Source organism: Leptopilina heterotoma, unplaced genomic scaffold (assembly GCF_015476425.1).
Source record: "Leptopilina heterotoma isolate Lh14 unplaced genomic scaffold, ASM1547642v1 Lhet_180, whole genome shotgun sequence".
In the NCBI taxonomy this organism is placed as follows: Eukaryota; Metazoa; Arthropoda; class Insecta; order Hymenoptera; family Figitidae; genus Leptopilina; species Leptopilina heterotoma.
Genome location: NW_025110897.1, coordinates 2,356,121 through 2,371,422, shown reverse-complemented (window position 1 = coordinate 2,371,422; position 15,302 = coordinate 2,356,121). Strand labels below are relative to the sequence as shown.

General features: G+C 26.9%; 1 protein-coding gene and 1 long non-coding RNA gene across 11 annotated transcripts in view; one reads left to right on the top strand and one right to left on the bottom strand.

Annotated features, from left to right (window-relative positions):
- LOC122499974 (beta carbonic anhydrase 1-like) overlaps window positions 1–15,302 on the bottom strand; it is a 69,092-nt gene that overhangs the window by 37,710 nt on the left and 16,080 nt on the right. For 5 of the 10 annotated variants that reach the window (XM_043608594.1, XM_043608593.1, XM_043608595.1 and 2 more), the window contains exons 5-6: window positions 10,931–11,122; window positions 4,258–5,292 (exon numbers count right to left, since the gene is read on the bottom strand). In XM_043608594.1, coding sequence (XP_043464529.1) covers window positions 5,083–5,292; window positions 10,931–11,122 — 402 coding nt within the window. In that variant the 3' untranslated portion in view covers window positions 4,258–5,082. Of the gene's footprint in view, window positions 1–4,257; window positions 5,293–10,930; window positions 11,123–15,302 lie in introns of those variants that run through there. The other 5 variants (XR_006301418.1, XR_006301416.1, XR_006301417.1 and 2 more) reach the window with 4 other exon arrangements.
- On the top strand, window positions 162–4,107 carry LOC122499976. The gene is made up of 2 exons (XR_006301420.1): window positions 162–2,367; window positions 2,452–4,107. It is a non-coding gene; the product is annotated as an uncharacterized LOC122499976 (long non-coding RNA).

The following is a 15,302-nucleotide window of genomic DNA, read 5'->3' as shown; positions in this document are numbered from 1 at the left end:
GAATCTCTACAGACATGACGAGTAAATTTTTTATTTAACTTTAATAAATTAAATAGTAAGAATTTGATGTAATCGATCACACTGAGTCAAGGAAGTTAAAAATTAAAAAACTCTCTTTTTACGTTTCGACAGCGCTGCCATCCTCATCAGAAACTACAATTTATTAAAAAAGTTAAAAATTATTACAAAATTTTGTACATTATTAATTAATTTAAATCTATAGTAATAGAAAATTACCAGAAAAAAGAATATATTTACGCGTTCACATTATTGAAATAACGTCCTACACGCTATAAGCGAAATGTGACACTGAGCAAACAAAATATTAAGAAGTAGACATATACAAGAAAAGAATCGACGATGAAGGGTCAACGACATTTCAGTAAACAGAGAAATTAGGTAATAAGAGAAATGTCAGAGCATCAAAATATGACAAGATTACGAGTATTTATTTTCATTGAGAAAGTGTGTATAATAATTATTAAGATTTTGTATGTCATCCCTTTTATTAATCGGGTTAATTTGTAAATTAATATAAATCATTTCTGATATTAAACGTTTTTTGTAATTATCCTCTCTGTCAAGAATTGCAAAATTAACAAAATCAAATCTGTGTTTTAAAGAATCACAATGATGTGCAACTATATTATCTTTAGAATTTTTATGTTCATTAATTCGGACGCCAACCATTCTTTTTGACTGTCCAACATATGAGGCAGAGCAATCATGACAATTAATCTTATAAACAGTATTAGTATTTTCAGTTTTTTTATTTTTGTCTTTATATTTAACGATAAGATTGTGACTCATATTAATATTACTAATAGGAATAGTTAAAATGTTGTAATTCTTTAATAAGAATGAAACATTCTCAAAAAGATTAGGAACATAAGGTAAAAAGACCTTGGGTAACATATTGTATATTGTCCTATTATTATTATAATTATTCCCATTAGAGTCATTGTGTTTATTTAAATTAATGAAGGAAATACGTTTTTTAGTATATTTACGGATAAATTCTATTGGATAATTATTATTCAATAGTAACTGTTCAACAAATTGAATGTTTTTTGAATGAAATTGCTTATCTGACAACTTAACAGCTCTGTCAATAAGATTGTATACAATAGCAACTTTTTGTGAAAATGGATGTTTTGATTTGTAATTGATAGTTCGTCCAGAAAATGTAGGTTTTAAGAACCAGTCAGTAATGAGCTTTTTATTGTCAATAATAATAAGAACATCTAAAAAGTTTATACTATTGTTATTTAACATTTCAAATGTAAATTGTAATCTTTCATCATAGCCGTTAAATTAATTAGTTTAATTAATAGTTTAATTAATAGTATAAACTTTTTAGATGTTCTTATTATTATTGACAATAAAAAGCTCATTACTGACTGGTTCTTAAAACCTACATTTTCTGGACGAACTATCAATTACAAATCAAAACATCCATTTTCACAAAAAGTTGCTATTGTATACAATCTTATTGACAGAGCTGTTAAGTTGTCAGATAAGCAATTTCATTCAAAAAACATTCAATTTGTTGAACAGTTACTATTGAATAATAATTATCCAATAGAATTTATCCGTAAATATACTAAAAAACGTATTTCCTTCATTAATTTAAATAAACACAATGACTCTAATGGGAATAATTATAATAATAATAGGACAATATACAATATGTTACCCAAGGTCTTTTTACCTTATGTTCCTAATCTTTTTGAGAATGTTTCATTCTTATTAAAGAATTACAACATTTTAACTATTCCTATTAGTAATATTAATATGAGTCACAATCTTATCGTTAAATATAAAGACAAAAATAAAAAAACTGAAAATACTAATACTGTTTATAAGATTAATTGTCATGATTGCTCTGCCTCATATGTTGGACAGTCAAAAAGAATGGTTGGCGTCCGAATTAATGAACATAAAAATTCTAAAGATAATATAGTTGCACATCATTGTGATTCTTTAAAACACAGATTTGATTTTGTTAATTTTGCAATTCTTGACAGAGAGGATAATTACAAAAAACGTTTAATATCAGAAATGATTTATATTAATTTACAAATTAACCCGATTAATAAAAGGGATGACATACAAAATCTTAATAATTATTATACACACTTTCTCAATGAAAATAAATACTCGTAATCTTGTCATATTTTGATGCTCTGACATTTCTCTTATTACCTAATTTCTCTGTTTACTGAAATGTCGTTGACCCTTCATCGTCGATTCTTTTCTTGTATATGTCTACTTCTTAATATTTTGTTTGCTCAGTGTCACATTTCGCTTATAGCGTGTAGGACGTTATTTCAATAATGTGAACGCGTAAATATATTCTTTTTTCTGGTAATTTTCTATTACTATAGATTTAAATTAATTAATAATGTACAAAATTTTGTAATAATTTTTAACTTTTTTAATAAATTGTAGTTTCTGATGAGGACGGCAGCGCTGTCGAAACGTAAAAAGAGAGTTTTTTTTTTTAATTTTTAACTTCCTTGACTCAGTGTGATCGATTACATCAAATTCTTACTATTTAATACGACTGAGTGATAGAATAAATCCATTATTTTTAATAAATTAAATTATAAATTAGTATCAAAGCAAAAATTCAATAAAGAAGACTTTATATTATTAGATATTATACATACGTAGGAAAACATTAATTAAGGTTTTTCTCTCAAAATCAATTTTAATAAAATATTTTTGATACTTTGAAGACAAGTTGAAAAAGACATTATTTTTTATTAGAAAAAGGTCAACTCAAACATCCGTCTAGTAATAAAGTTTATTAATAAATTCAAGTTTAATAATTTGACATTGAAAATGCAAGATATAGATTAGTTCATTCTACATTTTAAAAGTGTAATTAAAAATTACTCATAAAAAATAATATATTGTGCATAAATATTGTAAGAATTACGTTTCCAAAAATTTAAGTAACTAGTTCAACTGTCTTACTCTACAACGAATATAAATGAAATAATATATTTTCATTTTTCTCAATACACAAAACTTTTAAGCGTGACAGTAAATGGGAGAAAATCATTTAATATATAACAAGTGTTATGTTAAGGTTATTGTAATCGAGGAACGCAACAGATTTTAAAAAAGAATTATCGTAGATTGACTATGAGGATAAAGAATACTTTAAATGAATATAACCATAAAAATATAATAAATTACATAATTAATATTTCTCTCTCTCTCTCTCTGGCTTTTTTTATTAAAATATTGTTACTATAAAGTTAAATGTAACTTAATCACCACTTTGAACGTAATTTTTTTTTTTATTATTTTATTTTTATTTTTATTCTTTATAAATGAATCTTTAATTTAAATAAATTTGATTTTATAATTATTGTAAATGATGATTTGAAAACAAGCTTTTCAACGCACTAAAGAACTTTGGCCTTACAGAAGGCAGCCGGTTTGGAGTTATATCATTAAAGAAATAAACAAAAACCGATATCAAATTCGAATTGTGAAATACCGAAGAGTTCTCACTCAGTCTTTTCCACTTTTTTAAAAAGATTACATTCACACTGATTTCTGCCTGAAAATGAGAATTTTCGTTCGAAATTCGAAAAAAAATTTCGTTCATAAACTTTATATCAAAGCACGAATTTTGGGTTGAAAAAAGATTTTAATACATTATACGAATTAATAATGAAATGCAAGCTGTAAGTAAAGAAACAAAAGGGACCTACGGATTTAAAAAATAAACTTTTACTTTTTTGCTTTTTTGATATTCTTATAATAGATTCTGCACTCTTTTCAATGCTACAATATTAAAGTATATTGAAATCGACATATTAAATTTTGGAAATCTGATCTGATAACAGTTTTATAAATAGCGGGTCGAAAACTTCCAAGTAATAAGTTTCAAGCTATAAAAACTTTCAGGCGCATCAAAATTCACTTTTGAACTTCAACTTCACTTGTTGCTTTTCTCGAAAACTTATATATTCGAACCGTATGTCAATTTAAACATTTTTTGTGACAAATACGTTTAAAACTGTACCTACTTATATTAAGATGCGTTATGAAATTTGAGGTGACATTGTAATTACATAAAAAAAGAAATATTAAGAAAGATAAATTAAATGTACATAAAATAAAGATGTAAGATTAATAAAGTCAAGTTTGATTCTTCTCAATATGTAATAAACCTTTTTTCTTTTCAAATACACGAAAGTCATTGACAATTAAAGAGTACAGTATTCACAATGCTCTTATTTTTCTAATTTTTCATTTTTATAAAACATTTATTTCTATCGCAAGTGTATAAATATAGCAGTAAAAAACTATTTAATTAATAAATAAATATTGTCCGTGGACAGACCACAATTTTGTTCTAACAATAACATTTAAAAAATTAATTGAAACGATTTGGCATTTGGTACATTTGCAGTTGTTAGTGTAAAAATAAATGCTAAGTTTGTTAGCCAGATATTTTAATTAAAAAATACAAAAATGACATAAATTTTTAATCCCTTAAAATTTTAACTTTTTCAAAAATAAAAATTTCTATTTGCACATTATTGTAAATCAGGAAATTATAACCTAATTTAGGTATACTTTTTTGTTCCTTTTCTGAAACATTTATGCCTTTTCCTAAATGTTGATAATTGAAAATATAAAAAATTCGGCACATAAATGTCTAGACATATCTGGTGAAAAGATTACGATCCTCATAATAGAAATATGCAATTAAATTTGTAATTATTTATTTATGAATTTCTATTTCGTAAAAAGAGTAGTTATTGATATGGGGTGAGTGGAGAAAACTTTTTCTTTCACCTTAAGTAGTGTTATCTATCTAAGTGTTATTACTGATAGTTTTCGAGGATTATAATTTTTTATTCAAAGTGAATTTTTCCTCTTCTCTTTCCAGAGGAATGCTTATTTAACAAATGATCGAATTATTTAATAAATTAAAAATTTATTAATCTTAATTTTAAGTTGGATTACTATCTTATTTGAGTCCCTTTCTTTAATAATTTTCATTATTTTCGAATATTAAGTAAATTAGTTGGGAATACGAATTTGCATAAAATATTAAGTATAGTACTTTTTTATTTCTTTTAGAAGTAGTTTCTCTGTATTTTCGTTTACTTCTATAAATCTTTTGTTAGCCCTACTAAAATAATAAATATCACCGGTATAAATATCAAACCAAAGAGCGTGAATATGTAGATCGTGCCTTTCTAATCGTTTCTTCAGAAATCCATAGGAAGCTACATTTTGCAACTGTTGTAATGTATTAATCTGAAATTAAATTATTTGTTAAAAGCATACTACCAAACAATAAGAAATCGTTTCTTTTCTATGATAGTAAATATTGATTTTTCAACACTTCTTTAAAATTACAACTTTTAAAGTTAAATAAAGTTTCCAGTGAAAACAAGTGTTTTGCATTTAAAGAATGTACGTCTTTAAAATAATTTCGAGATTACCAATCAGATGCTCATTTCTTTGGACTAAATATAATAATGATGCTTCTATCACTCCGTCGTCAAATAATTGAAAATTCAAGTTAACAATCACTCCGAGTCAATGTTTCTAAAGTAATTCTTTCGTTTAAGAATTTAATATAATAGTTACTGAGATTTTGAGTGTCATCTTTTTTTACTTTGCAATGACATTAGATTTAGAGTTTTTATGTTGTTTTATGCGGACTCCCACCATTCATAAAGGTCTGGGATATAAGGCAAAAAAGTTTGGGAAGCATTCTATATAGTGTAGCATGTTTTTATTGTTATTCTTAATCGAGTTGTACTCTATAGAACAAATACGATTTTTGATATGCTTATTAACGATTCCCAGAAGATAATTATTTTTGATTAAAGTTTCTTTAACAAATTCTATATTTTTTGAGTGGAATTTCTTATAGGAAAGTTTTATAGCTCTATCAATGAAGTTATAAACTATGGCAACTTTTTGAGCAAAAGGATGTTTTGAGTAGCAAGTAATGGTGCGTCCAGAAGAAGAGTTTTTTATACCAATCAGTAATAAGTTCGCTATACTCGTTAATAAGAAGACTATCAAGAAAGTTAATAGAATTATTTTTTGTATCTCAAAGGTAAACTGCAGCTTGTAGTCATAACTATTAAAGACGTACGTTTTAACCATTTCATTGATTTTATCTTTTGAGATGCAAGTGATTGTATCATCAACGTATTGATAATAAAATATAGGTATAAAAGAAAGTTTTGTTTCACATGAAATTCCTAAGTCATCCAAGTCCGCAAATAATTCAGAGACGCATGAACCCACTGGGGTACCATAATTTGTCAATGTATTATTGAACTTGGAAAAAATATTGTTAAAAATGAATTGGAAAGATTCAAGTAAATCGTCTAAGAAACAGCATTCAAGCTAATTATAATATGGTCGTCAGGAATAGAAAATCGTTTAATCTTGTTTATAAAATCATAGATCATGATAAATCATAGTTTGCTTATAGAATCATTGAGTAACGTAAAAAATTATTTGAGATAAGAAATGTGTTAGGGGATTGTTATTTTTATGGATTTTGGGTAAGCTTAAAAAATTTAAAGAGGTTTGTACAAGTTTGCGTAAGTTCTACGATATTATTATTTTCTCTCAAAAAAATTTAAATTTGTTCATTAATTTTGATTAATACAAATTAATTTATAACATTCTTAATAAAGTGAAAATATAAATTGAAACCAATTTAAGCATTTAAAAAGGAAATTATAAGAGGTCAATCCATACTATATTTCACCTAAAGTCGTTACAGCCTATTTTAAAAAACATTTTGATACTTCGTATTAATGACTTAATCGTGAAATTCATGTTTGCATAATAATTTATTTATACAAGTAAATTTGCTCATTTTTAAGTTTTAACACATATCAATCAAAAAATGTATGTTGCCTAAATTATTTTTATGCTTTTTATTAAATTTTCACAACAATTGAACTAACCTTTTTCCGTGCAACTCAACTTAAAAATTAAAATTCCAAGTTAAATTCAACAAAATGTTTTGGAAATATTTGTAAGACAATGAATTTGATCCATGGATATTAAGGGGTTACGCCTAATTGTTTTGGTCAAAAAAATCGATTTTTGGGTTTTTGCATTTCCTGAAGGAATAATACCTCAAAATTACGAAACTGAAGTCAGTTTTCGAAAATTCAAAACGGCGGATCCAATATGGCGGACAAAAATTTTAAAAACTTTTTGATTCGCTTGAAACTTGTTACTTGGGGGTTTTTGGGGTCGCTGATTACGAATCTGAAATCAGTTTTTTAAAATTCAAAATGGCGGATCCAATATGGCGGACGAAAATTTTAAAATCTTTTTGATTTGCTTGAAGCTTGTTACTCGGGGGTTTTCGGGGTCGCTGATTACGAATCTGATGTCAGTTTTTCAAAATTCAAAATGGCGGATCCAATATGGTGGATCACGTTTTAAAAAAACTTCTTGATTCGCTTGAAACTTGTTACTCGGGGGTTTTTGGGGTTATTTTTTTAAAATTCGAAATGGTGGGTCCAATATTTCGGACAAAATTAAAAAAAAACTTTTTGATTCTCTTGAAACTTTTTACTTGGGGGTTTTTGCGGACGCTTATTACAAATAGGAACTCATATTAAAGATGCTATTATGAAGCGTAGACCATAAGTGCTTAATGTTTGAAATTTCACGTCATTGTCGTATTTTTTGTATTTAATAATTGCTGATATAATCGAAAATACTGTCACAAAATTTAAAACTATAAATGCAAGTGATTTCTCTACTGTTGTCTCGTCGTCTTGTAAGCCAATCTTCTTTTTTGAAGATCTAAAAATTTAATGCCCACTTCTTTCCACTTTTAGATCAAAACACTATTTTCCCTTTTTAGTCTACATTCCTTTTATTTTTTTTGTTCTGTTAGTCTTCGTAAGAATTTTCTATAACTGTTCTTGATGCATCAAAAGGCAAAATGTTAAAACGAAAAAAAGTAGTGCGCAGCAGAATTTCCGTATAAATTGAAAAAAAATTACAAAAAATTAAAGTTACAGATTATTACTAATTTCTATTCTACAATACAGGTGTGTCAAATGTAATGTTACATTTTCGTGGAAAAACTGATTTCAGATTCGTAATCAGCGACCCCAAAAACCCCCGAGTAACAAGTTTCAAGCGAATCAAGAAGTTTTTTTAAAACGTGATCCACCATATTGGATCCGCCATTTTGAATTTTGAAAAACTGACATCAGATTCGTAATCAGCGACCCCGAAAACCCCCGAGTAACAAGCTTCAAGCAAATCAAAAAGATTTTAAAAATTTCGTCCGCCATATTGGATCCGCCATTTTGAATTTTGAAAAACTGATTTCAGATTCGTAATCAGCGACCCCAAAAACCCCCAAGTAACAAGTTTCAAGCGAATCAAGAAGTTTTTTTAAAATGTGATCCGCCATATTCGATCCGCCATTTTGAATTTTCAAAAACTGACTTCAGATTCGTAATTAGCGACCCCAAAAACCCCCGAGTAGGAAGTTTCAAGCGAATCTGATTTATTTTTTATAACAATTTTGGTCACTCTGTTCTAAAAACTTCAAATGCGTTTTTCTCTAAATTTCATTTTTCAAGAAGTATCCATGCGGTGGACAAGATTTCTTGAAAACTACTCAACCGATCGGCTTCAAATTTATAGGGCTTATTTTACACACAAATTACTACCCAGTAAACGAAAACTAATTGAAATGAATTAAAAAGAATTCACAAAGAGCTTTCGTGAATCCCGCTTTGTGACAAATACGAATTGGAGCCATGATGCAATTTTCCTGAATTCGTGAAACTGTATTGAACTTCCGAACCTTCTATCCGTACCAATTCACTGGACAAGTTTTGAGCCTTTAATTTTTTTCAATTCGTTAGCACGAATTCAATGCATTCCTTGGCCATTTCTTTCGAATGCGAATTCGTTTGGACAAATTGGTACATATTGAATTAAATTCAATTGAATATACAAAGAGCTTGAGTGAATCCCGCTTTGTGACAAATACGAATTGGAGCCTACCAAAAATGTTAATTCGTTTCAATTCATTTGAATTAGTTTTTTTTTACTGGATAGTTCGTGAACGAAGGATTTCTTATTTGAATAAAAACTTTCATTTTTATTAATGAAAATCCAAAATTTTTTTCTTAAAATATCATATTTTTCAAAAAAATTGCCGCCATTTTGTCAAAAATTAAAATTTTTCAAAACCCTTCGTTCACGAACTGCGTACAGCATCGCACTTACAGAAAATTTTTGAATTTTTAATTTTAGGTGAACTGTTTTCGAAAAAAGATGTCCACCGCAAAACAAGTTTTAAAAAGAGCATTTTTTCAAAACCAATTGGAAGACAAGTAATTTAAAATATTTTTTGGTTGTTAAATTATATTTAAGCGTTTAATTATATGTACTTTTAAATAAATTATTCCTTTTTTAAAAAAAGTTTCATGAAAAAGAAAAAAAAATTGCTAAAAATTACTTTTATTTTGCCTATAACAACTAGGCGTAACCCCTTAAACAGCATTTCTACAAATTATGAGATTTTTCTAAAAATAGTACGCAACGACTTTAGATGAAATATAATGGATTGACCCAATACTTATTTTTGAACTTTCATTACATAATTTAATAATAAAAGATTAAGAAAGATTTTGAATTGATCGAAAATCAAGAATAATATCCGAATAAACGTTTGACGCTTACGTAAAAAATATTGAAAGTCGTAGATATTCAACATGCTTGAAATTAATAAAAAATTTTTAAAAATTCAACTTTTAGTATTATATTTGGGATTAACGAATCCAAAATCATATTTATAAATCATTATAATTTATTAGCCTGATTGAATAAGATCTTTTTCTATCTCTTTCCGTGGCAACGTGTAAATGATTAGGTAATGATTTTGGCAATACAAACCATTGTTGGCGAAGTATTGACACGGCGAATTAAGAAAAAATGTTGGAAAATAGAAAAACTTAAGGTAAACTATAAAAATGAGAACAAATATTTGTTTACTGTTTTATTGCTTCTTGTTAACAAAAAAAAGTTACTGAGTTAAAAAAACGGAGACGCATGAATATTTCCCAAATGACAAGTAACCGATCTGTCATTTAACCGAAATGCATGTAACCGACCCGCCATGTAACAGAATTGTCATTTGACCGACCCGTCATGTAACAGAACTGTTTCGTAACAACCTATTTCTTGGAAATTTACAGTAATTCAAAGAAATTCATACAAATTTCTATGAAAAGGGTTGTTACAAGACAGTTCAGTTAAATGACGGGTCGGTCATATGACAGGTCGGTTAAATGACGGGTCGATCAAATGACAATTCTGTTAAATGGCGTGTCGGTCAAATGACAATTCTGTTACATGAAAGGTCGGTTACATGCATTTCGGTTAAATGACAATTCGGTTACTTATCATTTGGAAAATATTCATGCGTCTCAAAAAAACGCCATAAATGTGATCTTTTAATCAATTTTTCGCGAAATTTATTAAAAAAAACCCAAGTTTCCGACTTGCAAAGTTAATATCCTCATAACTTTTTGAAACATTTTTTTCAGGAAAACCAAAAAATGCAATGTCGTCTAAAATTGTTTAAAAAACAATGTTTTGTGAATGAAATTGATTTTCAGACCTGACCTAGTCAAGCCTGCCTGATTTCAAATGAATTCGGTCATTTAAAGGTTGATCCAACCCCAATTTATAAATTTCTTCTGAGTGTAGAAATTCTATAATGTCACATTTAAGACCACAAAAATTTTATTTGCAAGTAAATAAACAAGTCCAAATTAAAAAGTAATATCTGGACAGCTTTTTGAGTATTTATGACAAGTTTAAAGCCAACTTTTAAAACCTTTTAGAGTTTAAAAACAAAGTAAAAAGTACAAACCTGAGATAATTTATCCTGTATGACAAACTTATTTTCTGGATCAATATAAGCTATAAATTTTCTTAAAGGTGTTTCAGCTTGGAAAACAATTGGCTCTCTAAATCCGGTGACTTCCAGTTGCTGATACTTTGCCAAACTGCTACTTCCATGAGCACACAGCCACGCTCGTAAAGGAGAGATTCTTCTGTTATTCTGCAAAGCATTATCATTAAAAAACAATAAGTATTCGTTTAACGTCAAATATCGTGAATCTGTAGGTTCTTATGTTAAAAATAAATTGAAGCGATAAATTTTATAACTTTTTACAGAAAAATTAATTATCTGCAGCCTTTTAATCGCAATATAATCAAACACCGAAATACTTTAAACAATATATAAATAACTTGACCATTTATTTGACAGATGATATAATTTATTTTATGAAAATAAACAAATTGTTAGTTAATTAACAAAAAATATGGATTTAAAAATTTTTTTTTATTATTAACCTTTTTTAGACAACTTACATTTTTCAAATATCGCGTCAAAAATTTCTAAGCTTTCATAATGAAATTTTATAAAACAAAATAAAAGATAAAATTTTAACTTATTCATCCGGCATTTTGAATTTTAGAGAAACGACTTCGGATTCGTAATCAAAGACCCCGAAAACTTCCGAGTAAAAATTTTTGAGTGAATTCGTAAAGTTTTTCAATTTTTTGAAACTAGGTGCATATTTGTTTTCAAAAATTCAACTTCAATTAACATTTTGGTGTCGCCATTTTGTTTTTTAATTAAATCTATGTTGCGATATTTGAGAGATGTAAGTTATCTAAAAAAATGTTAATTAAAAAAACTTTAAAAATCCATATTTTTTGATAATTACAGGCATCACAGTACCTTTTCTCCTCGAAAAAGGTGAAAAGGGGAATTTTTTTTCCTCAAAAAAGAGATAAAAATTTATTTGTTTATACAACTTGCATATATAATTCAAATTTTTTACCATATAGCTTCCATAAATTTTTTAAAAAATGATTCGATTTTAATTAGAGTTGCCACAAAAATTTAATTTTGTTTTTCCCCGACTTTTCTCTGATTACCAGACAAAATTTTGACTTTTTACCTAAAGAATATTCTGCGATTCACTCTTAAAATGATTAGATACTCAAAAAAATATTCTATTACATTTATTTACGAATTTCTTTAGGGTCATTTGGGGTAAATGTAAACAAAGGGGAAAAGGTAAAAAGTAGATGTTTCAGCTAAATTTACAAATAAAAAAATAATTACGACGTCAATACTTTTACCTCAGCTCACCTACAAGATGTTCTGAGTATTGCCAATATTTTATTTTGACAATTGGCAATGCCATAGTGTAAGTTGTTTTTTAATGCAAAAAAGATTGAAAATCAAACTTTTACTGTTTCAATATTTTGTCTCGCATTTGCATAAAAACAAATTTAAAAATCAAACAAAAATATGTAATTCTTCCTTATTAATGCCCTAACAAACATTGACTTTGATTTTTGATTTTCGTCAATTTACTTAATAAATAATTAAGTGTTTACATTTACCCCGAGAATTCGAAAACTCGGGGTAAATGTAAACAGAACTTGAACTACATTTCAAAAGAAAATAATTGAATAAATTTGCTTCTATTTCACAATTTTATTAATTTGGCAATGTAAAATTACATAGAAAAGGAAATTAGGTCCTCTTTGAAAAAAAAAATTGATAAAATTTTTTTTGAAAATTTGATCAATTTTTAAAAATATTTTTAGGTTCGTCCGCCATTTTGAAAATTTAAAATTTGACTTGAAATTCGTATTCAGCGACCTCAAAAACCCCCTAGTAGCCAGATTCAAGCAAATTTGATCAATTTTTAAAAATATTATTTTTAGGTTCATCCGCCATATTGGATCCACCATTTTGAAATTTAAAAATTCGATTTTAGATTCTCATTCAGCAACCTTGAAAACTTCTTTTTACCAAGTTGAATGAAAATCTATTAAAATTTGTTCAAGTTATTCAAGTTTTTACATTACTAATTTTGTAATAATGGTTGATTGTTTATTTTATATGATACATTATCAGTCAACTGGTTGATTTACTATACATCTACAAAGAATTTTTTTTTAGTTTTTTCATCCCTTAAAACAGTAGTATACTTGAAATAACTTGTTTCTTAAACCTCGCTTAACTACAGTGGTGTTTACATTTACCCCGAATTTTAGGAAAATTTCAGAATCTCGGGGTAAATGTAAACAGTCAGTTTTAGGCGATTCAGGTGCATCAATATTTTTTTATACCTCATAAAATTTTTCTAGGGAACACTAGCAACAAGTTCATGCAAAAGAAATCCGTCCGTTTTACCTTTTAACAAAAAAACTAATGTTTTTCGTGAAAAATAGATATTCCGTTTACATTTACCCCAATTGACCCTAACTGTAAAATTATTCGAAAACAGCAATAACTTCTTTTTTAAAAAAAATATTTAATCATTATTATTTTTCCATAGGAATTAAGATTTTCAAAACATTCAAATTCAAATCTATTTAAAATTCAACAATTTATGAGAATATTATTATAAAACATGAAGAAAGTGATCACTCCGAGTCGAAACTCGGAGTTAATTTTAAATAATTAAAGATAACCGAGTGATAAGATCATTCTTTTCTACTATCAAAAATATTTTTACTGTAACTTCTTCAAAATTATTTTAATCATTTCAATTCAATTATAATTTTCTAGAATTTTTAACTGAAATTCTTCTTTAAATCAATTATTTACAATAATTTAAAAAAAAATTCTGAGAATTTTCAAATGTACCTATTTGTTTACAATTCAATTTTACGAAATTTCATCGATTTTTCGGAAATTCTTCAATTAAATATATATATTTTAAAATAAAAACTTGGAATTATTTCAATTAAACTTTTTGAAGAAAAGAAAACAGCAGTTAAAGTTTAACTTAGAAAAACCCTTGTAACTTTTTAAAATATTAATATTTTTTAATCAATTTAGGCTTATTTTCTTCACCGTGAATCACAGTATCAAAATAAAAAACATACAAGTAATGAAAACTTTTTTTAAATAATTGTTTATATAAATTAATAACAAACTCCCCAAACATAGAAAAAATAATCTCAGTTTTCTAACTAGCAACAATAAGTATAAATAAGTGACATTGAGGACCACTGACATTTTTGAAAGATTTCACTGATAATTTTTTTTGAATAGTGAGAATAAAATCAGCTTATAAATTCTAATCCAGTATCAAATCTTCATTAACTGCATATAAGGAGTAAATTTAACACAAATTTATTAAAAATAAAATAATAAGCTGCAAGAAACAGAATTTTGAGGGGACACCACTGACAATTTGCTTCATTTCTCATTTTCGAAAAAGAAAGACTTTATTTTTAAGTTAAAGTCGTTGCGGTTTTTAAAGTACGTGTAATAACTAAAAATGAGATACAATAATATTTAAAAAATATTAATATTATAAACAATTTTTCGATGGGGACACCACTGACATGGTGTGCTCGACAAAGTGATACTTGCTTTCTGCCACCAACCGTACAAGTTATAGATGTGATAGAATGTTGTAATGTTTTTTCTTTAAGAAGCTATACATATCACCAATACTATTAACGCTTAATAAGGCAATTATCTGCACTAGGTTATTTAAATATCAGACATGATATTCAAAATTTGCGATAATTACTTAAAAATATGAAACTTACGGACAGGCGATTTTGATTTTTTTTCGAGCACTGGATCAAAATTATTCTGCTAGCACAATTACTATATAAAAATATAGACTCTTAGCTGTACAAAATAATTTTTCTGGTACTAAAAATGTGAGAATCAACAATTTTTATTATTAGGTAAAGTTCTGATTTGTTAAGTGCGGACAAGGGACACCACTGACATTTTGCTTCTAATTCTTCTGCCAATTTTTTTCAGAGAATTTCTAGCGTCTAAGAATTATTAATTTAAGTAGAAGGAGTGATTAAGAAAATTAATTGACTTGAAAAACTTTTATATATGAACAAGTTTTCCAGATTTTTGGGCAGGACATGAAAATGACATTTTAAATTTAATCACCCATTTATATTATGTTGTGGTGTTAATAATCTAAATAAGATATTGAGTCTAAATTTTATGATTACACTTTGAAAAAGATTTGAAAGAAAGAAAAACTTGTTTATTTTTGATTAGAAAAAGGTGAAAAGGGGACAAATCGTCTAAAAAAGGGGGAAAAGGTGAAAAAGGGGATAAAATTGAAATAAGGGGACAAAAGGGGAAAGGGGGACCAACTGTGATGTTTGTTATTAACAAACAATTTGTTTATTTTTAAATTTACAGTGTTCTTTGATGCACCATTTGA